At 41.2% G+C, this 27,801-nt stretch overlaps 2 protein-coding genes across 12 annotated transcripts in view; one reads left to right on the plus strand and one right to left on the minus strand.

Annotated features, from left to right (window-relative positions):
- Positions 1-11,084: 11,084 nt before the first annotated feature.
- acbd4 (acyl-CoA binding domain containing 4) lies at positions 11,085-18,190 on the plus strand. Of its 4 annotated transcripts, none has more exons than XM_047032953.1 (11): positions 11,085-11,413; positions 11,534-11,725; positions 12,973-13,093; positions 13,559-13,643; positions 13,740-13,860; positions 13,999-14,103; positions 14,261-14,349; positions 15,821-16,028; positions 16,227-16,447; positions 16,594-16,656; positions 16,759-18,190. In XM_047032953.1, exons 2-11 carry the CDS (start codon positions 11,653-11,655, stop codon positions 16,885-16,887), a joined length of 1,215 nt encoding a protein of 404 aa, XP_046888909.1. In that variant the 5' UTR covers positions 11,085-11,413; positions 11,534-11,652; the 3' UTR covers positions 16,888-18,190. The 4 variants fall into 4 exon arrangements, with proteins under 4 accessions (XP_046888909.1, XP_046888908.1, XP_046888910.1 ...); XM_047032952.1 differs by having other exon boundaries at positions 11,089-11,413; positions 13,996-14,103; XM_047032954.1 differs by having other exon boundaries at positions 11,093-11,413; positions 13,996-14,103; positions 14,261-14,343.
- Positions 18,191-19,485: 1,295 nt separating this feature from the next.
- LOC124476009 (rho GTPase-activating protein 23-like) overlaps positions 19,486-27,801 on the minus strand; it is a 78,509-nt gene continuing 70,193 nt past the window's right edge. For 7 of the 8 annotated variants that reach the window (XM_047032948.1, XM_047032949.1, XM_047032946.1 and 4 more), the window contains 12 exons: positions 27,652-27,713; positions 27,377-27,483; positions 27,156-27,268; positions 26,169-26,321; positions 25,916-25,994; positions 24,576-24,649; positions 24,252-24,341; positions 23,986-24,111; positions 23,854-23,898; positions 22,923-23,016; positions 22,386-22,417; positions 19,486-21,660 (listed from right to left, as the gene is read on the minus strand). In XM_047032948.1, the coding sequence (XP_046888904.1) occupies positions 20,644-21,660; positions 22,386-22,417; positions 22,923-23,016; positions 23,854-23,898; positions 23,986-24,111; positions 24,252-24,341; positions 24,576-24,649; positions 25,916-25,994; positions 26,169-26,321; positions 27,156-27,268; positions 27,377-27,483; positions 27,652-27,713 (1,992 nt within the window). In that variant the 3' untranslated portion in view covers positions 19,486-20,643. Of the gene's footprint in view, positions 21,661-22,385; positions 22,418-22,679; positions 22,706-22,922; positions 23,017-23,853; positions 23,899-23,985; positions 24,112-24,251; positions 24,342-24,575; positions 24,650-25,915; positions 25,995-26,168; positions 26,322-27,155; positions 27,269-27,376; positions 27,484-27,651; positions 27,714-27,801 lie in introns of all 8 variants that reach the window. The other variant, XM_047032951.1, reaches the window with a different exon arrangement.

Raw genomic sequence — 27,801 nt, forward strand, 5'->3', positions numbered from 1 at the left:
GCTAACAACGTTACTGTAACGCTCAGTTGCACTAATCATCCTTATTACTGTTGTATTTTGTCCAGTGTCTTATTGGTATAATGTATTTAACCGTAATTCAATGTTAATCACAGTTTCAAACCAGGGTCTGGCAGGGCTAACAATTAGGTGTCAGTGCTACCGATCAATGAGGATAAGTCAACCTTTATTAAGTTGTAAACAAATGTGATGCATTCCCAACTATCTTTTGTCATGAATTTCACTAACATTGCAGGTACCGGTAGACATTATCCTGATATTAACCACAGAAGAATTCACCTGGCATGACGTTTGAACAGTAACACAATGTTGGCATGTCGACTGTCCATGTGATGTCGATTCAACCTGTAGCTTCTCATGTAGCGAGCCACTTCAAAGCTAACAAGCACAACCAAAGTAGCTCGATACACGCTACAGGTTAAATCAACATCACATGGAGACTTAGCTTGCTACATTTACTGGTAGCTTAGCTCACTACATTTTCCAAGTAGCTTACCCAACACTTATTTTTAGGCTACACGTAGCCACGTACCCAATACACTGTCCTCTACAATCTAGGTAACATTAGATTACATTGCAGCGGAAGTAAACGTGGTGTCTGAGAGTTTTAGGCGGAAGTACGTCAGCTCACCGTGGCATATATGCAATAGGGGTTATGCGGAGCGCCCAGCGTTCGAACCGGAAAACACATGTAATCGTTTCTGCTTCTCACTTCTGTATACATCTGCAGCGCTAGGTGATCCAAATAACTTATATTGACAGGGAAGTTCAAGGATTTAATAAGTTGTATTACTCTCTACATTAGGCTAAGTGTGACAGGAATAAAGTGATGAGTTCATATAACGTTATAATAGCCTAATGTTAGACTGTTTCCCAGGAGGTAGCACTAACACTAGCTCTACACATTAACTACAACATTACAGTAGGCTAAATAGCTACACAACTAGTGCTAAGTTATTAATGAAATATATGAATTCAGCAAATTAACTTAAGAAGCTCATTTTAATTTAGTGTCATATCCATATCATTATTCTGGTTTCTATAGCTAGGACCTATCGTTCCCATAAGGAATTACGTTTACTAGCCTACTACTAGGCCAAAAAAACCATTAAAGTTAGCAGGTGTATAAGATTACACTACCGACAAAATTGACCTGTAAATAAATACTGTCACACTGGTAGTTGTTGCAGTTGATTGCCAAACACTGCATTCTTTGAGTCCACTTGGACTTCTACAGGTACAGTCTTCGTTTGACTGTTTTAATTGTCGCGAGCAAAAAAAAAGGGTACTCCCCAGGGTACTCGGGGCTCTGGAAGTCCGTTTGGCAATCCTGTGTACATGGGAAATTGTAATTAAGGGTAGCTCCTTTAAAAACTGGCTATAGTAGGTGGCCTTTACTACGCTGTGTTTACCTCAAAAGCGGCCGGCCGGAAGTAGTTAAATCTGTTTTATAGAACCCGGAAGAATGTTGCGCATAACCCCTATTACACAACACGGAGCAGTGTAGGCCTACAGGAATATCTGGACCACAGCCAATCAAAGGCAAAGACCCGCCCCTTCTCTGTCTAGGATTAGTTTAATAGAATAAATACGTTAATTAAGAAATATTAATAATAATTGGCGACGCTGAGGGGCCCCCAAATAAATTCTGCTTAAGGCCCCATAAAGGCTTGGGCCGGCCCTGCTTGTACTGTTTAATTGTATCTTGTTTAACTACATGCTCTTATGGTTCTTTTGTTTGGGACTTATTTAGTTTTCACAATGTATGCTTCATGTTTTGCTTTTCTGCAATGTTTGGGGCTATCTCATTGTTATGATCAGTGACCTATGAACTTTTGTAAAGCTCTCTTTTGGAAGTCCCTTCGGATAAAAGCGTCTGCTAAATGCATACATGTAAATGTGAAATGTAAATGTACCATGTAATGGCCTTTCAACTTAAATTAAGCATAGGCAGATCCGTAATGCAGACGGTGAATGAAATGTCTGTTGATTCAGTGTTAATGTAACGGTAACCTATAGATCCCAATTATCACCCTACGTCACACAACTGTCAAGCAGGCTAAACTGCGCATGTCGGTTGCAAAAGACGAACTTCTCCCCGGTCTATTACATTTGGAGTGTCTATCAGGTCATCATATATCTCTGGCCACTGGATTGCAGGGCTTGATATTAACTTTTTGAGGCTCTTGGCCTTTGGACAAATACATTTACGTTTCACTTGTCTATGCTCAAAAGACCTCACTGAAAAAAAAAAAGATGCTCACTTGACCCTGATACCCTTAAATAGCCTGACCAAGTGATCGGGCAAAACTAGCCTGGCTAACAGAGGTCGCTTTCTCAGGCAAATGACGAATGAAACAGGCTTGGTTAAAGAAATCCGAGATGCTGGCTATCTTCATCAGGCTCGTATCTACATTAGGCAGTCCTCCCTGACGTTTCCGGTGTATAATGGAGTGAAATACAACATTGTGCACACTGCCAGTGAGCGAGTCTGACTGAGGCTAACGTCAAAACAGTGTAACCGGATGGAGTCTCACTCAGATTGCCAGTTTAAACAAATCAGAAAAATAATCGGACCAGCTGGCTAAAAGTAGAATTCGCATATCTCTTGAAAGCTGCCCTGCTCGACTTTTTAGATGTAAATTTGACTGTAAAACTGTAAAATTATTAACTTTGGTAACTTTAACAGGGTAACTTTGTCTATTAACTTAGACAGTTGGCGCTATGTAGGCTAGGCCAAACTGACAGAGGTTTAGCCCTATGGATTTGATTTCCATTTGAGTCAAGACACTCACGTGATTGATTTCACCATTTATTTATATACATGAAAAAAGGTTTAACATCGACGGAAAGGATGTACATGGGGAAGCGCTCCCTGCCTTCACTAAACATGTATGACATGATGCAGGGAGCAACAAGTTAAATCCCCCACGGGGAGTACAGACAGACAACATGGGGGACACGGGGATGGTGGTGGGTGGCAGCAGCGCAGAACACTAAGGTAATCGAGGATGCGTGTGCGTGCAACTTTATAGCACCGCCTATCAAGCTAAGCCTATGGGCTAAAAACACGGCGATGGGTGATATGACGCGCGCTGCCCGAATGCCATGCCTGAACTTGCTTCGCTCATTTCAGTCAAGACACTCACGTGATTGAGTTCACCATTTATTCATATACATGAGAATAGGTTTAACATTGGCGGAATGGATGTACATGGGGAAGCGCTCACCAAGAAACAAGTTTAGTCCCCAAAATACCAGCGCTCCGCGAGCGTGCGTCGTTTCTCCTGAGCTACAGGAGGACCACATGACATCCCATTATCTACTAGTGACAAAAAACGAGATGTTTTTTGGTTGCCCAGGCCATGCTATTATTAACGATGACGGAGGCTATGTGTGTACATCCGTCATGTTTCATGCCATCTGATGCGCAGCCTACGGAACCGTCCCATGCGCACGTCCCGTCCATATCCAGTGCTCGACGAGACGTGCGCCCGCAACCAGCCCCATACAACGATCATCTCTCCGGTACCCTTCTCATACAACGGCGGGCAGATGCTACCTATAATGCAGCGCTGACGCTCTAAAGCCCATCATCACTGCGCCCACAGCCAAATTCTTTAACGATTCTGCTAACGGTTCTCTGTGCCGTTGTGCATGCACAAACTTTTATATTTTATTCAAGGTAGAAGCGTTCTGAAGTTTGGTTGTATTTCACACGACAAAATGACAACAACGCCACTTGTAACGCGTGTAATAAGTATATTTCGTCGAAGGGAGGAAATGTAACTAATATGAAGAAGCATTTGAACACACTGCATGGAATGAAGTTACTGGAACATCATGTGTTCAACGCATGTAGCAGCGCAGCTAACATTCGCGCTTCATCTCTTAACTATCCAATGTAGACCTAAACTCCTCATAAGTGATCACAACCACTTGTCACTGTGTGAAGCACTTTGCCTTTATTGTGTGTAGTCAATGAAGTTATCTTCTGTCCCGTCGTTTGAAGCATACATTTTTGCTCCGACATTCGTCTCCCATTATTGATCACTTCACGTTAATTATCGGAGGGCGTGTGTTATCGGCAAACATTCGCGTTGTCGTGTTAACCCAAAATTAAACTGAGCGACACTGTCATATTATATGATATGACCTCGGCTCTTCCATCTTTCATTTTCAGCCAAGGTCAAATAGAAGAGTAGAAGAAGAGCAACGACAAAATGTAAATGTGTGTATATATAAATACTCGTGGAGAGACTGTCTCTCCACTTTCAAGAGAAGGCTGAAGACGCACTTGTTCCGGGAGTACAATGGTACTTAGGAATGGTTTGCTGAACCCAACGCTAGTTTCCTAAAGTAGGGAGGACAGACTAAACATTATCAGTTTTGCTCCGTTTTTCTTTCAATTCCGTATGTAACCTAACGTAACTTAAACTTATCCGAAGTCAGATTTCAGTTACCTCTATTAGTTTTCTCACAAATCCAGTTTTTAGTCGTGATTTTAGGTAATTTTTTGAAACGTTCCACCGCTTTAAGCCTTGAGTTTTGTGGCACCGAGAAGCTGTAAGTTTCCCTTTAAGAACGCCATTGTTCTACGTCACAGAGCTCTGCTTCTAGCCAGCGCGGGAAATATGACTTGCATTTGTCATTTAGCAGATGCTATTATCAGATTCTCTGCTCTTATCCAGACTTACATTCTTTGTACATTGCGAGCTAATGGGGTGTCCAGTACTTTGCTATAAATAATTATGTTAAATCGAGACCACGAATATGCAAATGTTTGTCACGTTTAGCATTACTGCTGTAATGTAAATTGGGCCACTTGGGGGTGTATTTAACATTGAACAGGGTTTTTGTGTGTGCTTGTTGTGACATTGCCCATTATTTTCAAATACCTTGATTTGAACACGTCTGTTTGTTTATGATGGAAAAAAAGTATACACTAATTGTATTATAAATAATATACTTTATTTATAGGGATATGAAACTTATGGTCCAAAATGTAGTCATTGCCTGTGAAAAAAACCTACAGGTTGATAGCTCTCAGAGGACAATTGGGCACCTCTGCATCCATGGTGAAGGTTCAGGGGAGCAACTTGTATCTATTACTTCTATACTAGCTAGACAGTTTGGCTTAACAGGGAGTCACCCCATTACAGGGCCCCCTGTCTCATATCACCAAACTGTTTTACTTTTAATCCTACCTGTATCTACTTTTATAGACATACTCCGTTTTAATATTGCAAAGCTAAGTCTGTCCGTGCCGCACAGGCCCACTTGATCAGACAACCAAATGCTAAAACCAAACAAATACTACTCGTACTTACCCAATGCAGCTATCAGATATTATGGCAGACCATTTGGCTTAACAGGGAGTCACCCCCTACTGGGGCCCCCTGTCTCATATCACAAAATGGTCCATCACGAATATCCTCAAGCTACCACAAAGCCTGAATATTACATACCAATAGCTAAATGACACACTGCAAAGCTAAGTCTGTCAGTGCCGCACAGGCCCACTTGATCAGACAACACAATGCTAAAACCAAACAAATGACTACTTACCCAATACAGTCTGAATATTACATACCCATTGCAAGACTACAAACCTATTTATAAATCCTTTCACAGATGTCTGAGCTGAGGCGAGAACTTCAGCTTTTCTATCTGGATCTAACCCTGACAACCATTCCCAGGACCTATTCTTCTTAAACATGCCCATACCCTCTAATGCTATTTTACTTGCCCTGAACTTTGATCTAATCAAATAATCAAATATCACAAAATCCCTCTCGCATGAAACATTTGTTTTGGGCACTGATCTGAGGACATGATACTGATCTTCAGACACATCATCATACCGTCCTTGTTCCAAGTGGTCCGCTACCAACCTACAGCAAACTTTCACTAAACTAGCAAATTCAAGTTCTAGAACTTGTTGAGTCATAGCATCAAACTCTTCTGACGTTGACTCCAACAACTTATCTAAGATGGGTCCTCTGTGGATGTCTACATCCTCAAACAGAGTGACCCTTCATAAACTGCCTGCTGTCTGCCTGCCACTCGCTAAGCTTATAACAAGCGTTCTACACCTATCATTCATTGCTAATACATGTTCAGTAGGCAGGGCTGCCCATATATGGGAAAACTTTCTGGGGCCCTGCCGTGGTGGGGCCCAGCCGCGATGCCAGCAATAATCATGTTCGTCCCTAAATATTTTAAGAAATTATAACCAATTTTATTTTGAACTGAAATACTCACGATTAGGGCCTACTTAAAAAAAGCAAACATAAACATTGTATTGTTGACTTAACCGGTGAAGTCAACGAGTGGTGCGAACGCAGGGTTGGACCAAGTGTTGATTATTAAACAGAGTCAGGGTACAGGACAGACTACACAACATAACGCTAGACCAAGTTAGCCGCTAGATAATGGTTGTTGTTGCTTGCTCTCCAGTCAACTTCGAAAGATGCTCCCAGCCAGGCTGCAGAAACCATCGATATATCTATGGCAGAGACGAGCAGCAGTAGCCACGATGCTAACCAAGAGGAAGCTAGTTTGAGCAAAGCTGACACTGAGAAAGCGCATGTTTTGCATTGCTCATTGCTCTGAGGATATTCTGCACTTTACCTTAACCAATTAACTGTGGCAGGAGGAGAAAGGTCCTTAAGTAAACTCAAAGTCTTGCACTCCACAATGAGCCAGGAGAGGCTCAATCACAATACTTGCCATTGAGTGTGAAATGGCTAAACAAATTGACTTTAAATACATTATAAAAGACTTTGCATCCAGAAAGAAAAGGAAGATAGCTGTATAATAGGCAAAGATGAAGGCAGGTAAATTGCATTTTATACTAGAAAATGTGGTGTGAGTGTAGCAGATCTCAGTATGTCAAATTCTTATTTTTATGTGTGTGTGTCTGGCCCGGCACCACACAAGTTATTAAGGCCTCTCAGTTATATTTATTAAACTTTATGTTTGTTTTATGTATAAAGATGTATTTGTTTTTCTATAATGTAGCACCCATCGCTGAGTAAGTATCTCTCTGTTTACATATGTTTAATGTAGGGAGAGAGAGCACACACGTACATGCGTTAATATAAGTAGCCTAAAGACCTATTAGGGGGGGCTCATTCACTGGACCTTTTCAGGGGTCCAGCCATTTCTATGGGCGGCCCTGCCAGTAGGCTTACAGTATTTGGTCATTTAAATTGGTCATTTTGTCCGGTAAAGTTACATCTTTTCAATGCTTGTGGAGTTTAAAGTCATTTTTAATTATATTAAACGTTACAAGGTGCGCTGGCATTTGAAATACTAATGTGTGACAAACCGTGATAATGTCGATCATGATCCGATTTGTTAATGTTTCTAATGGTAATTTACCACAAACCCTAAGACTATTTGGATCTAAAATCATACCAAAACTTTTACAAGTGGCCATGTGTTGCTCCCCCTCACCTGTGAATGCAATTTCAGTAGTTCTTGTCTTTTTATCTGCCATAGAATTTCCTGTCTTGCAAAATTGATTGCTGGAAAAAAAGAATATTCGCGCTTTTTTTAAAAATAGATTTGCATTTCCTGACAGACAAAAAGGTAATGATTGGTTCCGATTGGTGCTACGTGACAACAACAATTGCATATCACGACCATGAATCATCACCAAGAGAGTGGTTTTTATATCATCAATGTTTGTTTTTTGGTCTGCACACTGAAAAGATGCATGTAAAGTGTCAAAAATATTTATCTTTCAAACCAGTAACCATGACCGATACTTGCATCCACATACGGGTATATATAATAAGGCTAGTAGCACACAAACGATGTCAATCAATTGATGTGAGCATTGGAAGCAGCCTAGCATGAGTCAAGCGCGGGAGTTACAGAGGCTCAAAACGTCTGACGTCACAGGTGTCTGAAAGACTCATTCAGGGAGCCAAAACACAAAATGTATGTCTTTCGATTTTCTTTAAAATTTGACTGATGACGTCTTTCTACGTAACCTTGCTTTCCAGGAAGTATCAGGGTGGTGCCGACATGTGGGAAAAAGTTACAAGGGAAAAACCAACCTTTTTCTCAATAGAACGTTCAGATTTCAATGCATTCCTATGGGATTTTCAGCAACATGTCTTCAACTTGATTTTTCTCAAAATGTATATGTTTTAAAATTGACTAAATATACCTTATTTTGAAGAAAACAACCTACCTCTTTCATTTAAGATATGTCTCCCGGTGGTGCCGACCTTCTATGAAAGGTAGCCAAAGCAGCAAAAACTATAAACATTATTTTCACACACTTCCTCAATATGTATTGCAACCAACATTTGATAGCATTAAGGGGTAAGTGTCTACATGTTAACTGGCATGTTTGTTTTTAATATCTCGATAGTAGTCGCTAGTTATAGAGCTAAGAAAAGGACGTGGACCTTAAAATTCCGGTGCCAGATTTCTCAGTGGCGTTCTTAGCTACATTCAGGCTAACTTAGCATTCGATTTAATGCGTTTGCTACCGGCGTTCCACAGTATTTGACAGTTGGTTAGCCTAGGCCAAAAATGACGCGTTCTATTGTCCTCCCTACCTAAAGGATCACAATGACTCTTGCTTAGACTGTTGCTCTTATTGGTTAGTGGTAGCTGGTTTAAACTGTTGTATTCTATTTTAGTTAATCCTATTTTTATTGCTTTCCTACAGGTACACCTGCACTTAGAGATTAATGTTGTGTAATTTAACTTGTTTAACTACATGCTCTTATGGTTTCTTCCCTTTAGCACTATTTTTTGGTTGTTCGCAATATGTACTTCTTGTTTTTGACTACCCGCAATGCTGTGGGGCTATCTTGTTGTTATTATCAGTGACCTATGCACTTTGTAAAGCTCTCTCTTGGAAGTCGCTTTGGATAAAAGCGTCTGCTAAATGAATAAATGTAATGAAATGTAAATGTAATGTAAATACTGTATATGGTGTGCAGCATTATAGAAAATTATATAAAAGAAAATTAATGTAAATAAACCCGTTTGTGCTCTTTTTTCCCCCACTTGCCCAATAAAAAATTGATAAAAGAATCGAATCGATAAGCAGGAATGTTATCTAGTGGGAAGGAAACAAGGGCTGTTTATCAATCCACGTTTTTTCCGTTCTTGTGTTCTTGCGAACTCGTTTGACGTCATCTTTTATTGCCCAAGTACGGTTCCAATCCAAAGAACACAAGTCACCAAGAACGCCAAAAATACCCGGAAATGTTCCTGATCCGCCCCTTTTATCGAGGATGCATCGGATGCATAGAGTTAATATAACTAGAGTAAGCTACTTTTGTCTTCCAAGATGGCGTCCCCATTTATTTCTATGAAAAGTGCTCAGTGGCGCAGTGAGGCAAGCGAGAGCGCGAGACTGGACGCAGCCATCTTTCCACTTCCGTGTCTTCCTGTCTAGCTTTAAACAGTGGCTCTTTTTTTCCCTAGCTCCGAGAGCTCATGTAAATCGGCTATCGGCCAATGTGAACTTTTGTGCTCGTGCCCTGTTAGTATCCGCCAGCACATTTGCAGGCAACTTTCATTGACTAAGCAAATAAATGGGTTGCTGGTTTACCCATTTCGGATTGGTTTCAAACTTAGCAAAAGTCGGGAAAAATTATTATAAGAAAAAGCTAGTAGTGTGAGCCAGGTTCGAGAATCAATTATTGGGGGAGATAGTTTTGTAAATGTTGAATGGAGTTATTAGAATAAAAACGACCGGAAGAGTCGGAAACCTAACCGTACATGCAATACCACCTACATCCACCGGGGCCGTTGCTTCAAGCCGAGGGGCGAGGGGTGGGGGCTTGATCGGATGGTGACTTGACCAGCGAGAACGCTTCTGATTTCCCAGAAGTCATTGCAAGATGTCAAGCGAGGCGGACAAACCTCACAACTGTAATTTTTTACTTTTCATATTTCAGCTAAACGGTACGTGTAAATCAGCATCTGAATTAAAATGTGACGAGAAATAGGCAGTTCAGTCACTGAAAATGTTCTTATTTTATTGATGAAACGGCTAATTCGTAAATTTGCTCCGACTTGTCGATAACCTAGCTAGCATCTCAGTGCAGTGCAGACACTAGGTACTGTAAGTTAGCAAGTGCTACAGAAAACGTAAAATTACACGTAGACGGACCATTTTTTAGCTTTGCTATCTAGTCTTTGTAGTTAGTCAGTGTTATCATAATGCTGCGAGTCCAGGAAAACCCTAACCATCTCAATTGATTCTCCGTCCTTGCGTCCTTGCAAGACAATTCTTGCAAGGACGCTTGCAAGAAGGTTCTTCAAAAGAATGTACTTGCGTTCTCAGCGTTCTTCGGATTGATAAACAGCCAATTACATTTTCAAAGGCTTTTTAGAACGGAAAGGCGACTTAAAAAAAAACTGAGCACCTTGCCGTTTCCACTAGTTCCATTGTTTACAACAGCACATGACATCTGCATGTGTAGCGTCGCGGGGGGGAGGGGGCGGGGTCAAAGTGAAAAAGTGTCGTCTTTTTCACTAACTCAAATATGGTCACCCTAGATTTGCAGAGATTTTGATTTATATCATAAAACGTTTTTACACATGTCAACGTGTATGTCTATTAAACAGTTTTGTATTTTGTATATGAATTGTACTTTGATCGATGTTGCGAGTACGTAAACCCAAGTCTGCACACTTGGCCATGACTGACAACTACTACAGTGACTTTAGAGAACTACAATTCTACATTAATCTGTTTGATACGCCCCCGAGCGTGGTGAACTGTGGGAAGGCAAGCGATGGCAAGCAATTCGCGTCGCTGCAGTGTAAACGCACTGTTACCGTGCGTGTCGACTACAGCGGAGCGGAGCGGCGCGGATCGTCGGCTTCCAATTCATTTTCAATGAAACCGGGCGTTGACGCTTGTGTAGGGCATTGTGGGAGCATAAGCGAGCGTCAACGCCCGGTTTCATTGAAAATGGATTGGAAGCCGACGCTCCGCGCCGCGGTAGTGGACACGCACGGTTAGATTTAGGGGAGGCATTGGGATTTGGGCAGAGACATCTGTGGACATAATAAGCAGTTTTGTGAGAAGCAGTAATACATCACTAAAATCTGATTACAAACAGAAATTAAGACAAACAAAATTAAAAAGTATTCATCCTGTAGGGAGCGGTAACGCACCTCCTTTACATTGGTTGCAATCCAGAAGAAGAATCGCGGAAGTCTGACTAAGTAAACCACGTTTTCAACAACAAACTGATAGGCCTACATTAAATCCTAGAATGAATGAATGCTCTCCCTAAATAGAGTGTTCTTTTTCAACTTGCAATCTTCTCAACCAGAAATAACGAGTTTGATTATCGAATAAGTGTGCTTCTTATCAGCCATGACAAGAGAAAGGCGAACAAGTGAGGTAACCGTTGTATAACTCTTCCATGTTATTTGGCCATTGCTGACATGACGATGAACGGTTGTATCGTAACCAAATAGCCTAACATAGTACATGTCGTTTGTCTGTTTCTTTTCTTTCCAGTCTACGGTGACATGATTTGCCACTTTGACATTGCAATCAAGTTGCTGTCCCATTGCCAGTTCGATGGCACAGAGCTTTTCAGTTGAGATACATAAACTGCGATATTGGTCCCGTTTATAATGTCAGAAGCTTTAGACCACCAAAAGCGCTTTCAGACCGCTGTCGACGTTATTCATAATTTGCCGAAAGATGGTAAGTAGGAGTCGAGTTGTTTGTAAACACGGCTTCTTTTGTGAACAATAACTTTTTGTACTGAAAGAATACTTTTCTCTGACAGTCCGTAGCCTATCAGTTTACTTTGTTTACTGTTTTCATTGTGCATTCTGTCAGATGATAATGAAAAAACGGATTTTCAATCTGTGCGTTCATTGGCTCCTGCACTGCATCTACCGCAAATCCGTCGTTACAGGGATTACAGACAAGTCAGTCTGTGGTTTAAGTAGTATTCTTGATTTAAAATGGAGTCATTCAAGTTAGTTGTTTATATCAATTGGAAAATATATATAATTTTGTTAAAGTTACTTAAAATTTGCCATTGGAATAAGGAACAATACAATTAGGCTAATTACATTATAGAAATTGTCTTAATACAAGGTTTATAAAGGGTACCCACAGCAAACAAAAAAGGTTTGTCAAAATTAACGTAAGACTCGCCTAAGACCAAAGACTTTGAGATGTGGCCATAACCAGGCTAAGGATAAACTTACCATAACTAAGACTCAGACTGTCTAACATGTTTAGTTTATCAAATTAATGTACATGTATAGCCTATTTATATCACCCACCCGCACCAACAAACTGCTACGTTTTCATTGGTACCCAACAAGGTCAAGTAAGGGAGGAAGTGATGGAAAATCCCTTTATCAGGAAGTGATGGATACTGACAAGTGGTACAGAGTCATGTGATGTGCATAGAATGTATTGATAGTCTAAAATTGCTAGTAGAAGCCATCTTCTCTGATTTGACTAGTTTACTTTGCATAAATACAAAAACTGAAAGAGTCAATAATTAATCATTAAAATACAATTTTAATTGAAGTAGAGGGTGGATGTAGCTCAGTGATAGAGCATCAAGAGGTTGCAGGTTCAAATCTCGCCCTGTATTGCAGGGTTCTCCAATCCTGGTCCTCGGGGGCCATTTTAGATGTTTCCCTGCTCCAGCACACCTGTTTCAAATGAATGGATTGTTATCAAGCTCTGTGAAAGCCGGGTAATGACCATTCATTTGAGTCATGTGTGCTGGAGCTGGGAAACATCTAAAACATGCAGGACAGCGGCCCTCAAGGACCAGGATTGGAGAACCCTGCTGTATTTTATGTCGCTTTGGATAAAAGCATTTGCTAAATGGGTACATTACAACTATTACATTGCAAAGTAAAGTATAAATGGGCTCAGTTAGTCAGTGAGTGTTATTAAAACTGGGTTACTAACTCTCACAGGTTCCTATCGGCCCTCCTATAAGGTGATGCTTAATTTCTACAGCCTCTACAAGCAGGCCATGTGTGGCCCCTGTAACATACCCCGGCCAGGCTTCTGGGACCCTGTGGGGCGCTACAAATGGTGCGTATGTGTTTCTGAATGGCACTGTGATGAAGAAAAAAGTTATTAATTTGAGATCTGTATTTATAAAGTATTATTTATCTGCAGATTGGAAGAGATAACCACACGTCTGACAAAAAAAACTACACAACAGACTTAGGTTTCAATCTTGTCTCCCTCTACTCTCAAGGCCAGATAAAGGTGTAGTAAATAGGGAGAAATAAAGATAACATGCAGCCAAAAGCTGTTTGTTATTATAGGCATGCGGATGCTACATCATAGAACATAGGAACACATGAATGATAAGACATAACACATGAACAGATAAGGTGATAGTTGATCTACTAATTGTGGTTAACATAAGCACAAAGGATATCCCATTTCTTCCACAACTGCCTCAGTGAGTTAGGGTTTGAATGTGTATTTAGTGCATGGACCACTGCATATCTGTTGAAGAAAACATGTTGGCTGACACTACATCCACAGGGATGCTTGGAACCGGTTAGGAGTGATGAAGAGTGAAAAGGCCATGGCTGAGTATGTGGAAGAGATGAAGAAAGTAGCTCAAGAGGTAAAGTATGCCTTGGTCATCGATACTAATGAAGTATGTATGCGTACAACCTGTGTATCAACTGCAGGCACACAGTCCTATATCTCCCCTCCTTAGGTTATTGATACCATCCCTATGAATGAAAAGACGGCATCACTGTTTCACCATTTTGAGCCTCTATACGTTGTTATCCATGACATGCCCAGACCACCAGTGTCACTGCTGAGTATGAATGAAGGTCAGTGAGCTGTGAGACTAGTGTGAGTATATCAAAAGATCATATTTAAACAATGACTTGTGTCTGAATTTTTGCCTATAAGTAAATGTAATTGTTTAGACATCAAGGACACTTATCAGTCAACTATTTAAACAGAAGCTGGGGATGGCAAGGGCTCCAAAGAGGACCCCAGCTTCCAGGGTCCAGATGTGGACCAGGAGACCTGTCAGACACCAGAGGTTACCTCCACCAGTCAGCCCCAGGGTGGGTCACACTTCACCTACCTGTCATTCTAGCATCTACAGTATAATACAACAAATGGATAAAGCACGTCCATGTGAACTCCTGAAGCTAATTTGCAATCTATAGATGGAAACAAAATTGTGATATTCCTTTTCGGTTTGTTATTTTGTCCTTCTAGATACATTGGAGTATGAGGGGGTGGTGTTGACCAGTGACTCGGAGAGTGAGATTTTCTGCGACTCTGTGGAGCTGCTTGACAAGGTAAAGGTGAATTGTGCTAATATCCCTACTAGTACAGTCGTGGCCATAAGTTTTGGCAATGACAATTCTTGTGTTTTGCAGGGAGCGTGCCTATGTTCCTACAGCCCAATGTTCCCATAGCCCTATGTTCCCACTAACCTGACGTTGTCATACTCATAATTCTAGTCAGAATATGAGTCTGAGAACTCTCTGTTGGGCTTTGACTACGAGGCGTGTTTCAAACGAGCCTGGAAAAGAAATGCCTCTTCGCTCAATTGGATAGATCTACAACCAATCAGAGCAACAGAGTTTAAACAGAAATTAAACTTTTACCGATTCCCGTAGGAAGGACGGCAAAAACATATTTTCCATCGACAAATGCCTTGATTGCGTCTCTCTGTTCCTCTTTCAAAATTAATGCGCTGTCGATGTCTTCTAAAACAGACTCGATGGCATAATCATAACATCCCAGATATCCACCGGTAGCCATGTTTGTTCAAAACGAATTCAACTTAAGCGCTCTTTTGTGTCGTGGGTGATTACGTTACTGTTGATCATCCGTCCATCATCGTATAAAGCCCGCCCTGGCAATTTCATTGGTTCGCCCAGATTCTGGTTTTCTGTAGTTGGTCCCCAATACGAGACCCTCCAGACCCAACTTCCCGACCAAATTTTTTTGGGGGCGGGGAGAAGTTGGGCTGGCAGCCAGGCTATGTTCCCACAGCCCTATGTTCCTACAGCCCAATGTTCCCACATTTCTAAGAGCTTTTTCAAAATTAAGGGGTTCACCAGCTTCCAAACTCTCTTGACCCTTAACCCTAAATAAATCTGGGAACATAGGCCTGTGGGAACACAGGCCTGTGGGAACACAGGCCTGTGGGAACACAGGCCTGTGGGAACATAGGCCTGTGGGAACATAGGCCTGTGGGAACATAGGCCTGTGGGAACATAGGCCTGTGGGAACATAGGGTTGACCCTGTTTTGCAAAGTTTGCTGGTTCAGTATTTGAGGAAAATGTTTTCACATGTTTCTATAGAATACCGGAATACAATAAGGCACATTTCACATTTTTTAAAGCTTTTTTGGGGTGAACATTTTTAATATATGTAAATAGTCCCCTCTTTTACAGCAGTCAATCTGCTCTTAAAATCAAATCAGAATGATAGAGTGATTTCACCTGGCTAGAACTAGTTCACACTTTGCCCTGTGTTGATGATATGACTTACTGAAATTATGTTAGCAGTCATTTTATGCCAAGGCCCAGCAAGCTTTGCACAAAATGTATGTCGCTCCCAATACTTTTGGCCACGGCTGTACACTACCGTCACTCCTCATAATTCACAACTATCTTCATTTCAAATTTTAAACGATTCAACGACCATATCGCTTTCTCGAGCAAAACATTTAGACCGGTAACAGGGTTAACGTTAGGGCATCGTAACAGGTACATACTTTGTTTGAGGTCTTGTGTTTATGGTGTGTGCATTTTTATAAACAGGTTGACATCCCCAAATCAAATGGTCTTTACAGTGGCCATCCCTCTTCAGGGCCATCCTCAGTCGGAGAACAGCAGGAGTCTGCTGTTCCCCAGGCCACTCGGATGGGGGCGGGGCAAGGTGGAGAAGGAGCGGAGGATAGAAAGGCTCCGCCCATCAGGAGAAGTCGAGATGCTGGAAGGAATGGAATGCAACATGAATGGAGAGAACGTAAATTGAAAAGACATGGTTATATAGTACTGTTTTTATTTTGTTAGCAAGTATGTCTTTTTTAGGTGCACCTGAGGACCTACATCTAACATCTCTACGACTTGTAAGAGACCATCATTATTTGCATACAGGTTTGTGTACAGGTACAATGTGCATGAGTGCTATATGTGGACTCACATGCCTGCCATGTCTTTCTAGGTGGTGTTACCCCAGGCGGCCCAAGGCAGGTAGGTGGAATGGGAGCAGAGTTTGGGGACGGAGCTGGCAGAGAGGGAGGAGACGGGTCAGAAGGAGGAGCTGAGAGGCTGCAGGACGTTCTACTGCAGCAGCAGATAGTGCTAGCCCTGCAGAGGCTCAGGGAGGATATGAGGAGCGTCATGGATAGACTGGAGGTGGTGGAGAGACTGGCTGCAGCACATGTATGTTCATTACTCCCCCCAAGGTCTATAAAGTAGCCCACAACATTGCTACAGGACAGCTATGGTTAACATTGCGGATCATGTACACGTTTCTTAACCATTTGGTTATGTTTGTCTTTGTATCAATGTAATGTTCTCTAAAACAGTTTGAGAATACTGATTGGAGACCATGCATACAGCACAATGCAGCCCCCAACTCAGAGTCTAAGGTAAGACTAATAAGGGCCCTAACTAAAACATGTATCTGTAAAGAATGATAAATTCATACATGGTCCTTTTTTTGCCAAACAAATAATTTAGTTTTTCCTCAGGGTGAGAATTGGTGGGCATTTGACGTGTCAGGTCGAACGCTAATCCTATTGTTGCTGTGGCCCGTCGTGGCTCAGGGCTTGGTGTTTCTCCTGAGGAAAGGGCAAAGAAAACACCACATCCCGATGTGACAGAAGCTTCAGAGTTTTATAAATGCATGCATTGTTTGGTTGGACATCATTACACAGCAACCACCTTTCATTTTAAACACGCAGAGATGTGTTCATATTTCATGTTATGTTGACATTATCAACTCATCAGATGCACTAATATAATGCTGGGCACTAGGTGTGCAAAACCAAATCGAAAAAAAACGAACCGTGCAACACACTACCCATGGTTCGGTTTTCACATGGAAGCCGCGTTTTTTTGGATCTACGAAAAAAACTTTTTTTTCCAAACACAACGGAACACCCACAGAGCAGTGTTGCCAACTTAGCGACTTTCTCGCTATATCTGGCGATCTTTCCAAACCCTCCTGGCAACTTTTAAGATGTTGGAGTCTTACTGGTGTTTTAGAGACTCTGACATGAAAGCACGGATCGCAGTACTGTCCTCAACGAGCAGCGGGTGCTGCCGTGAGCTCCTCCGCCGTCCCAAAGCACTCACAGGCAGTCAGTCTCACTATAGCCTCGCGGAGCTCCACTACTTTCCTTACTGAAGAGTTGGCAACACTGCTGGAGAGAGGCAAATCATACGAAGCTAGGCACGTGTAAAGTATGCTAACCAGGACTATTCCGGAACCTTTTTTATTGGATACGGCACCTTTGTCACTATGGAAAATGGTTTGCCGAAATGAAAAAAAAATATTACTGTTTGTGTAGTGTTCAATGTTGTTATACAGTCCTGCTCACCATTATTGGCACCCATAAAGTTTATGTACATATTGTGGAATGTCTATATCACAGGCATCATGAAATCTGAAGATTATCAAGCAATTCTAGAGGGAAATGTCATGCCTAGTGTAAGGAAACTTGGTTTGAGGCGAAGATCATGGGTCCTCCAGCAAGATTAAGACCCAAAGCACACCTCCAAAAGCACGCAGAAATGGTTGAAAGGGAAAAAATTGACTGTTTTAAAATGGCCAGCAATGAGTCCTGTTCTCAATCCAATTGAAAATCTTTGGGGGGAGCTGAAGTCTGCCTTTGGAGGAAGGAACCCTGCAAATGTTCAAGAGTTTGAGCATATTGCAAAAGAAGTGTGGGAGAAAATACCACTTGAGAAGTGCAAGAAGCTTATAGATGGATATAAGAAACGTTTCGAGGCTGTCATCGCTGCCAAAGGGTGTGCAAACAAATATTAAGGAGGGGTGCCAATATTAATGCACATGCTAGTTTTCAGTTTTTTTTTGGAATTACAATATTTATGTTGAAATAACAATTGTCTTTGTTAAATTACTTTGGACCTCCAATTAAAAGATACTGCTGATATAAATCTGGTACATTTCCATTTATTTCTAAAGACATTCGCTCAGTTATTAAAGGATGTATAATACATTACAGTACAATACATGAACTGTCATCACCAGCTGCATCACGGGCACGGCACTTTCTATAATTCCAGACATCTGTGTGCCACCAATTCTATCAAGGGCTATCATCATCTATAGGCTAGTTCAAGTTATCAATATTTGTGGCATCTAATCACCGAATGCATCACGGGCACTGTGCACTAGTAAAAATCGTTTTATGAGACTAAGGGTTTTGAGTCCTTGACGTGAAAGTCCTCAAAAAGGAAATTAACATATACATTGCCCTGATGTACAATCTGTTTTTTTTTTTTTGTCAGAGAAGCTATATAGGCAGTGTGGTTTTTTTGTGTTCGGTTTTTCGGTTTCCTCCAACCTCCGTTTTGAGTCGCCGGATCCACCCCCAATTCTGCACTCCGGGACCTCCCACTTCGCCAGATATACAGAACATACACAGAAAATACAGAGAGAACACTGAAATGGTAATGTTTTTTTCTTCCACCTAATTTGCTAAACAAACCGAACCGAAATCGTGTGCTTGTTGAATTGTTGCACATTGTTGTATTTTTTTATCTTTTAAGATTTTCAAAATGTCAGAGACCACCAACATGAGGACAAAGAAATCGTAGATAGAACCGTTTTGCTCCCATAGTGTGTGATGTTTGTCCTTGGAGTTCCCACCACACATCAGGATTTCTGATCATAAATATTGAATATTTACGATTTGCAATTGGGGCGGCTCCGACGTTCTTCCAAACAAATTCAGTCACTCTTAACAAATCTCACACCAAGGGAAAATCTGATCAAATAATCGGGACATTACCTAGGATTTACGGGACATTATTGAGGATTGTCGGAAGGGGGAAATTGCCCCAAAATTTGCCCGATTATCCTGTGGTGTGTACTCGGCATTGCACAATATGGTAAATCATTATACTAAACTATGGGGCCTTAATTAAGACCTTAACTGTGGAAATTCTGAATGAGCTGTATGTGAATGCGTAGACTTACAATTTGTTAGGGCAAAACTTCATATGTTGAAAAATAACTATTTTCAAAGCTATTGTCGTATGAACAACATCTGTGAAATAATTCATCTTGATCTCAATGAAAACCATGGTGGTCACAAAAGCCAGAATGGCCAATTGGTCATCATCAACAGCAAGTAATAAGTAAACAATTCAGACGTACTTTAGTGATTCAACTGTTTTAGGAGACATTCCTGACAATATATAAAATAATTATATGAAGAACAAGTTAATTTCAAAAGAAATAATTTAATATATTATGTAGAATATACAGTATACACAGGTTAACTTGACAAGGCTTTGTACAACTGTTACAAAGTTGGTAGACGCACAGTCACCCACATACGTGTAGTCCATGCACAAGAGCACAGACAAACTATTAAAGAGACAATGGAATAGGCTTGTAGGACAGATGTTGGCAGTAATACAGGCTGATTCACCACCATCTTGGTTTTAGACAAACATAATTTCCTATACTGATACAAAACTAACAAATCAGAAATAATAACCGGTAAGACTTGAAGGTTTTGGATATGAGGAAGTTAGGAGGGAGAGTGGCTAATTTCAAGACACCCTTTTTGAACTATTCCCATGACAATACTATCCCTGTAAAACTAATATCAACCAGAGCCACTCTTAGCAAGTGTTAACTCATACACAACACACTGCATGCTTGGTTCCCTTTACCTTCTCTGTCTTTCCACTTGTAATGTAATGATGATTTGACATGCTACAATGGCCACAACTGTAAAAAGTAATTATTGGCATGGCTTTATTTAGCTGCAACAGATACTTTGTTCCTGTCATGGGGGGCCAGAGAGTGGTATTTCCAATATCTGGGTTGACCAAACACATTACACAGGCAGGTACAATAGGCTTTGTTCAATGCTTCTTTGAATAATGTGTTTGATATGTACACCATAGGTAGCATGCAGTTAATTCAAGGAAACTTTGGCATTATGAACACTGAGGAGTGAAACAACGCATGTTTTAAACACCTAACAAATCGCTATTCCTGTTTCAGAAGCTTTGAAAGCGCTTAGTAAAGAGATATGGTAAATGGAAGAGCTAGTCATTGAAAATTACCTTAGTTTTAGCTAACAAGTGAACATGTGCAGGAATAGTTTGTTTCCTTGCATGTTCTAAAATGATGTATCCCTTTAAGTAAACACTTTATCTACTGGTCTTTTCTGTCAGGCCTACCGTCACTAATTTTACCAAAGGCTAGTATAGAGAATGTCAACCAGATTTTTGCTCTCATATGTATAAGCACCAAAGCAGTTTAGGATGTGTCTGACAATGACACTAAATCAGTTTGCCATTGGTTTGGGAAAAAGTGAATGTACTTACACTTTCCAGTGCATGTGGGGAAGGGCTAGAGCTTTTGACTTTTAAACTACCACTGTGTGACGGCGCCATGCCTTCCTCTTATGAGCCTCTAAGGTTGTTTTTCGTAGTACTATGGTGGAAGGACAGAGGGGATCCTGATCTGTCCGTCCAGCTGAAGAGTGGGAGAGAGAGGGAGGCCCTATGGTCAGGAGAGGGCCGGGAGCCAAGGCTGACAGTGTGCTGTCGGGAACTGTAACTGGGTGGACTGTGGCCCGCTGAGAAGCCTCCACTGGGCTGCTGAGCTGACACTGCTCTTTCATTGGTGATCTTAGTAACTCAACCCTTTCTCCTCTTCTACTTTTTAATCCATCCTCATCCTTGCCAAGTTCCATCTCTAGATTCATGGACACAGCCCTCACTCGTATTCCTCTTTTTTTCCTATAACACACTGGCAGTCTCTGGTCCCACTGGGTCTGCGGTGCTCTCTGAAGACTTGAAGCTTGGCTGAGGCTAGGCAGTCTGAGATAGGAGAGCCAGGAGGGGAAAACTGAGCATGCTCTGGCCAGTCTTGGGACATTTAAGAGGGGCAGGGCAGTGAGCTCCTCTTGGGACCTCATTTGTGTGGTGCTGGTGATGACGTTGGGGTACTGACAGTGTGAGTATAGGAAGCTATTAGGACAAGGCTGGGGTATTTTAGTGGATAACCCCCCTTCATCCCAGCGCACAATATTTCTTGCTGGTCTTTCTTTCTCTGTTTCCACTGTCACCCCACTTCCCCTAAACAGGAATTGTTTAGCCTCTATTCTCTTTTTACCCTTATTCCCTTCTGTTTCCCAACTATTTTCTATTCTAGGAGGGTTCAGTCCTTCAGTCACATGCTCTTGATCCTGGTCCTTTCCCTTCTTTTCTTCGTCCACCCCATAGTTGCTTGCTTTGATTGGCTCGTGCTCAGAGTCCTCACCAGAGCTGCTGTCCATTGGATGGGTACTGGGACATTTCTTGCGTTTCCGGGTGGCTTTAAAGATGAGTGATGGAAGGAAGTCTCTGGCACTCAGGTCCTTCTTGATGTCCAATGAGACCTTAAACACATATTCCAGATCAGACATGGTTGATTGCAGGATAGTCTGTGAACTGAAGATCAGTCAACGATAATCATCCAGACAAAATAGTTCCTTCAATCACCAATTTAACTAGCCTGGTCCTAACCAGACCCTCGTACATTTCATTTGTACAGAGGGTCTGGGATCTCTCGATTGACAAACGTTAACTCCCTTGAAGGCGGGTCCTCTGTTGAAGTTTAAAACTATTGGATCCGCCCAGAGCCACTCTGATTTGCCATAACCAATCGCACGTGTTCGCCTTAGCCAACTCCTTCACCACTACTGTAACGGAGCTAGCTGCCGTAGCTGGAAAATCAAACTTTTCCCGAACCCCGTGGGGAGGAGGGCCACAACATCATGGCCACCAACAAAACTCAGCAAGGAATGTTCTTGCTCCGGCTTTAACCTATATTCGGCAGCGTTGCCACAACCGCAGAATAGTTTCGCTCGCATCTTTCTCCGCCGCCATTACTGAACTACTCAAACAAGTGCACGACATTAACGTCATCGTTCTCAGCCACTCCCTCTGTTCGCTGATTGGACCTACAAAACATTTGTTTCTGGAAACCGACATCAGAGCCTAGCTCCCAGACCTAGTACAGAAGCAAAATCCAAATTGAGCGGAAGTACGTAGGAGGGCAGAGCCAGGCTACAATTTAACACCATCAACTCCAAATAAAGTTCTGGTTAGTAATAGTGCTTACCTTTGATTTAACTGAATCGCTGGTGGTGGAAACTGCATTAGAGCCAAAAAAGAGAAGTTTACAAGGACATGATGATCATTAGCAAATCAAATGGAGGTAGCATTTTATTTGGGGGGGTCTAAGAGGCCACAAGTTATGTACTTGCTGATATCCAACCACTCAACAGTACTATATGATACTGTTTGAGGATAGTAGTTGAGGATGTTAGAAGCCAGAAGAAGAATAGAATAATAGAGAAGTGAGAACACAGACAGAAAAACACACACACGTAACTTGAGGTAGTCATGCTCCTACCGAAGAGGATTGATCCACAGGTTCAGCTACAGTAGGATAGGTGTGCAAGAAGGTCCAGAAAAAGAGTAATTGTGAAACAATAAGTTTACACAGGCAGAAATGAAATGGGAGTGGAAAAAGTACAGATGGGCAGTACTTTAGCATGTGCAGTATTCCTTAATGTTATCATTAGCATGTGCAGTAGACCTCAATGTTATCATTAGCATGTGCAGTATCCTCTGGGTTCTCTGGGTCCACACTCACCTGAGGTTTCCCCAAGCACACCTGTCCTACCGATGTTGGAAAGTAAGTGGTCAATATTTGGAACAGGCTGCATGTCTCTCTTATCCACTGGGGCCTACACCCACATACATGCAAGTGCAAACACAGACAAGATAGAGAGAATGAGATTAAATATTTGTGAATATTAAGACCGAGTGTAATGCACTGTCCAGAAACTACTGCTGGGTCATTATTGTTGTATAGTTGTCTTGTGCGATTCTACTGGGGTTTAGGCAGGGTAGTTGACATGAAGCTCTACTGGGGCACAGGCCCCTCATTACAAATAGTTTTCTTCCAAGCTTGCTGCATACAAGAAGTGTGCAACACAATGCGCTATATAAACTTTACTTGCTTAACCCACTATGTGTACAGTTCAGGGATATAAGTTTGATAGCCTTTATAGGGACATCAAAAGTTAATGTGAGACCATTTATTTCGCAATAATTTGAGCACAAATATGTTGGAGCTTCATGTAATATGTTTTAGTTTGATACTATTATGTTTGAGTCAAAATAAGATGATTGTAAGGCCTATTACTTAGAAACTTTTCGTAAGACCGGTTTCGTAATCTTTTTTTAGGATGCCTCAATTCTGACGTGCTTGCCGACACCTGCACTTCTTTGTGCCACTGCAGCTATTATAGCAAGCACAGAAAAGTGCATGGACATGGAATTTTGCTGGCACGCATCGGTTTGGGTTTTCCGTTAAACTGCATTGATTTTAAAAGCATTGATTGGGATACTGCTTTCCTTTTTCCAGGATTGTCAATTAGCATTGACAATTAAAGTAAATTGTTAAAACTCAAATTTGAGAATTTACTGGGGCACAGCAGCTATATACTGGGCATTGTGCCCCAGTAAAAAGGGTCTAGCGACGCCGCTGGTTTAGGATCAGGGTCAGGTTTACTGTCTACCTTCTCATCTCTATCCAGTGTTCCGGCATTGAAGAACCAGTCATGCTAGAGAAAAAAAGAGAATTAGTTACAAAATTGGATTATTTCAAATCCAAAACTACTGAAGTAATTTAGGAGCTTGAGAGTTCTTACATGTAAGATGAGTGTCTCAATGATCTTGTACCGGTCTGGCATGTGGGTGACCATGTCAGTCATGTTATCTTCAGATGTTCTAACCAGAGTGGGACCAAACACTAGAGCCAGATTTCTAGGCTCCATCTAGGATAGACCGAGACAAAATTAGGAATTGGGGGGTGGGGAAATGGAGAAGTATGAAATAGTGTGCATAAAATGAGCTTTGCACAGGGGTATTTTACAAGTATGACATTGCAGTCAGGAATGACAGGGAACTGGCATACCTTATTTTTGTCAGAATGATCCGCTACTGTTTTCAGATGGCCAACCAAAAACTTAAGGGTGTGGTGATAGTGGCTTGGTAGATCATGGATCTGACAGAAAGATGGATTGGAGAAGAAGATAGACGAGGAAGATGTGGAATTACGTGGGGAATCATGGCACCTAGTACATGTGCACATGGTAATAATTAAGTTAAATGGGGGTGAAATGCACAGATAATAGAATACAATAATTATAAATTTAATGTATAATTAAATGTATTTATTTATAAAATATGAAATGAATTAAAATAAATATATATATATATTATAACTTGTTTTACCTACCAGTTTCCTCGTGGTCTTAAGTCTGTCCTCTGCATCTTCTAGCCGATTGGCATCAATGAAGTTACTATATTTGGCTGATTTTAAAAAACAGAGGTCCCTTAAACTGATGATTTAACTCATGATTTAAACAAGAATAAAGCTGTAAGAGTGGTTGGCCAGCCTATCAAAGTCAAAACATGATATGCAGACAAACAAACATTCAATTAAAACTAGTGGTGGGCATAGATTTTCTTTTTTATCTAGATTAATCTCACTGTAATCTTGGCATTAATCTAGATTAAAATGGCTCATTTGAATTCCGCCGAAGGCATTCAGACTATGTGTGCTACCCAAATAATGACTAAAGGTAAGTCTTTGAGAACGGGTTGGCGCATAGACCAGGGGCTCATCTCCTCTCCAAAATGCATTACAAACTGCTTGAGAAAGCTGTTCTACTATGATAATTGGTGATGAAAATAAATTATGTTCAATAACATGTACTTGTGTTTATTAACTGTTCAATAAGATGTACTTGTGTTTATTAACTGTTTATTAGATTAGTTAGCTTGGCTGATAGAGCTGTACTGACGGGCTTGCCTCGGTTGCACTCAAACATAGCATTTTGACGACGACTCTTCCCCTGCGCTACATCAGTGCTTGGCCCGGCATCTTCCGCATTAGCTAAGGGATGCTTTGCGTTTAGGCGGTTTTTGAGACTGGAAGAACTCCTACAGTAAACTAATTCTGCATAGCGCAAGGTGCAAACAACCTTAGTTTTGTCGAGGTTTCCCGAGCAAACCAGGCGGCTTCATAGCTGCATCCATGTTCGCACGTCACGTTTGATGTGATAAGGGCCGGCGCAAGCACCTTTGCCGCCCTAGGCAAGATGTTTCAACAGCACCCCCCCTCCCCCCGGGAGCGTAAATCGGAGAGACGCCCCCCCACCCCGCCTCGGCGCCCCCTGCTGGTGGTGCGGGACGGTTAATTAATGGATGCACTTTGGTATTTGGCACCCCCCTCTTCATGGCACCCTAGGCGGCTGCCTAGTTCGCCTATAGCAAACACCGGCCCTGGTTGTGATAATTTCATACACAAGGCATACACACAGGTTCGAAGACTCTTTCTCGCCCCTACAGTGCAATTCGGCTAGGTATACATCCACGCTGAAAGTCATCATAGCTTGCGTAGTATAGACCCAGCTTCCAACCTAACTTTGAGAAAAGATTAACGGCGATATTTAATAGATTAATGGCCCACCAGTATTTAAAACATGTATACAGACACACTTAAAAACTCAGTTTTTGAAGGGTTAAGGGTTTCATTCTCAGTGGAGGGGGGTTTCATTCTTGTTATGAGCTTACCATCTGTGAACAAGGGTTCTGGAAGTTTCCTGAAAAAGGACTTCAGCAGGCTACTTATGACATTTAAGTCCTGCCATCTCTGTGGTGGAAAGAAATTACATGTTGTCTCAAAGTGTCTAAGCCTAAAACATATCAACCCAACGGTTTATTATAGTTTTTTTGAAGAAAGCTGATATTAATTTGTAAAAGGCTATTTATAGATGTATGTATTACTTTATCTGGCACATATTCACACTTCTAAACATAACCAGACCTCTTCGGTGGTGATGATCTCCATCCCCTTATTGAGTTGCTCCTGAAGGCTGGACACCATGGCATTGTTGCCTGGTACCCTGTAGATGCCAGTGTACTCTAAACCCATGGTTTCAACCAGACCACAGCACACCTCCACTATCAAAGGGACAAACTAAAGACAAACAGCAAACCAAGTTAATTTTAGTTTGTTGGTCTCCCTTCGTGTGAGTGTTCTCTCATGTTCCTGATTTTGCTAAAATAATTACTATAGTTTTGGTCCTGCCTGCCTGCTTTTCCTTGTGTTTGAGTCTATATGCTAACCTCACCATGACAATGGGAAACATTTAAGTCTTAACTAACAATAGGTAAAAGCTTTAAAACTAACATTAGTAAACATGAATTGCATTGTCAGTAAGTGTTCATAAAACAATAGTCACACATACATTAAGCATTAATGCAGGGGTGGAAGTAACGAATTACAACTACTCACGTTACTGTAATTAAGTAGTTTTTGGGGGGGTACTTTTATGAGTAGATTTTTTAATCTGTAATTGTATTTGCACTAAAGTATAAATTAAGCTAAGTTATCTACTTTGATACTTTTAAAATCACAATTCTTTACTGAGGAGCCGAGCCTACAATTTGAATTAATATTCAAACATTTGACCGGCATCGATGCATGTGGACAGTAGTATTAGTATTATCTGAGCAATGTAACAATACTTAGGTAACCATTTTCAGTATTCTTTCCACCACTGCATTAATGTATATGCATGTAAATATTTTGTATATATCATTTACTTATACTTAGTTATGGTATGTAAATACTTGACTTAAATGATCTTACATACCATGAACAACTTCTTTACCAGTAGTTTCAGTGGTTTGTAAATGATACATTTTGTATGACTTGGGTGACTCTGTTATTCCAACCAGTTGACTTTGCCCAAAAGTTGAGTTTACTGTTTCTTTGTTTCACAGTGACACAATCTACAAATAACCCCACCGTGTTGTTGTGAGCAGGTTGACAGTCCTCCAGTCGCACTCCAAACACCTTGGGATTCCCTGTCTTCTTTGCCTTCTTCATGATGTTAATCCCCCAAGGTGTCTTAATTTCATCTGAGCATAGACAAACATACCAAGACAGGCACACAGACAGACTTGTTACAAATACTCTGTTTTCTGTACAGGTCTATACCGTAAAAGAACCTTAATGAAGTCACTTACCAGTTTTGGAAGAACGGTGCGAAGATGTGTTGTCTGTCTTGGTCAAGAGAAAAGGTGGCATCCTGCGATGGGTCTTGGGAGAGGCATCTGGCTTACTGCCTGTTGGACTGTGTACAGATTATACTTTGTTGAATGATCAGGTCATGATCATGATCATGAGTAGATTATGTTTTTATGATCAGACAAATTGCATAGCAGAGAATGCCTTTCTTTCTCATAACACTGTAACATATTAGGACAAAGAAAGTCTAGTTCTCTAGTAAAGATAAAGTAACCTTTGCTTCCTGTAATCATTGAGTTTCTTGTTGATGAGAGCTTGTCTGGAGAAACCCAGTTCCTAAAAAAGACAATCAAAACTAAATCAAACATTTCCATTTCAAGAAAGTATCGCAAACTTAAATGTCCAGTAAATATACGTTATCAAC

This window comes from Hypomesus transpacificus, chromosome 13 (assembly GCF_021917145.1).
Source record: "Hypomesus transpacificus isolate Combined female chromosome 13, fHypTra1, whole genome shotgun sequence".
In the NCBI taxonomy this organism is placed as follows: Eukaryota; Metazoa; Chordata; class Actinopteri; order Osmeriformes; family Osmeridae; genus Hypomesus; species Hypomesus transpacificus.

What these genes read in the sequence shown, in the direction of transcription:
- acbd4 (XM_047032952.1), top strand. Translation starts at nt 11,653, where the DNA reads ATGTCAGAAGCTTTAGACCACCAAAAGCGCTTTCAGACCGCTGTCGAC. An exon ending in CCTGTGGGGCGCTACAAATG is followed by an intron (nt 13,094 to 13,558) that starts GTGCGTATGTGT and finishes CTACATCCACAG; the next exon opens with GGATGCTTGGAACCGGTTAG. An exon ending in AGAGACTGGCTGCAGCACAT is followed by an intron (nt 16,448 to 16,593) that starts GTATGTTCATTA and finishes TCTCTAAAACAG; the next exon opens with TTTGAGAATACTGATTGGAG.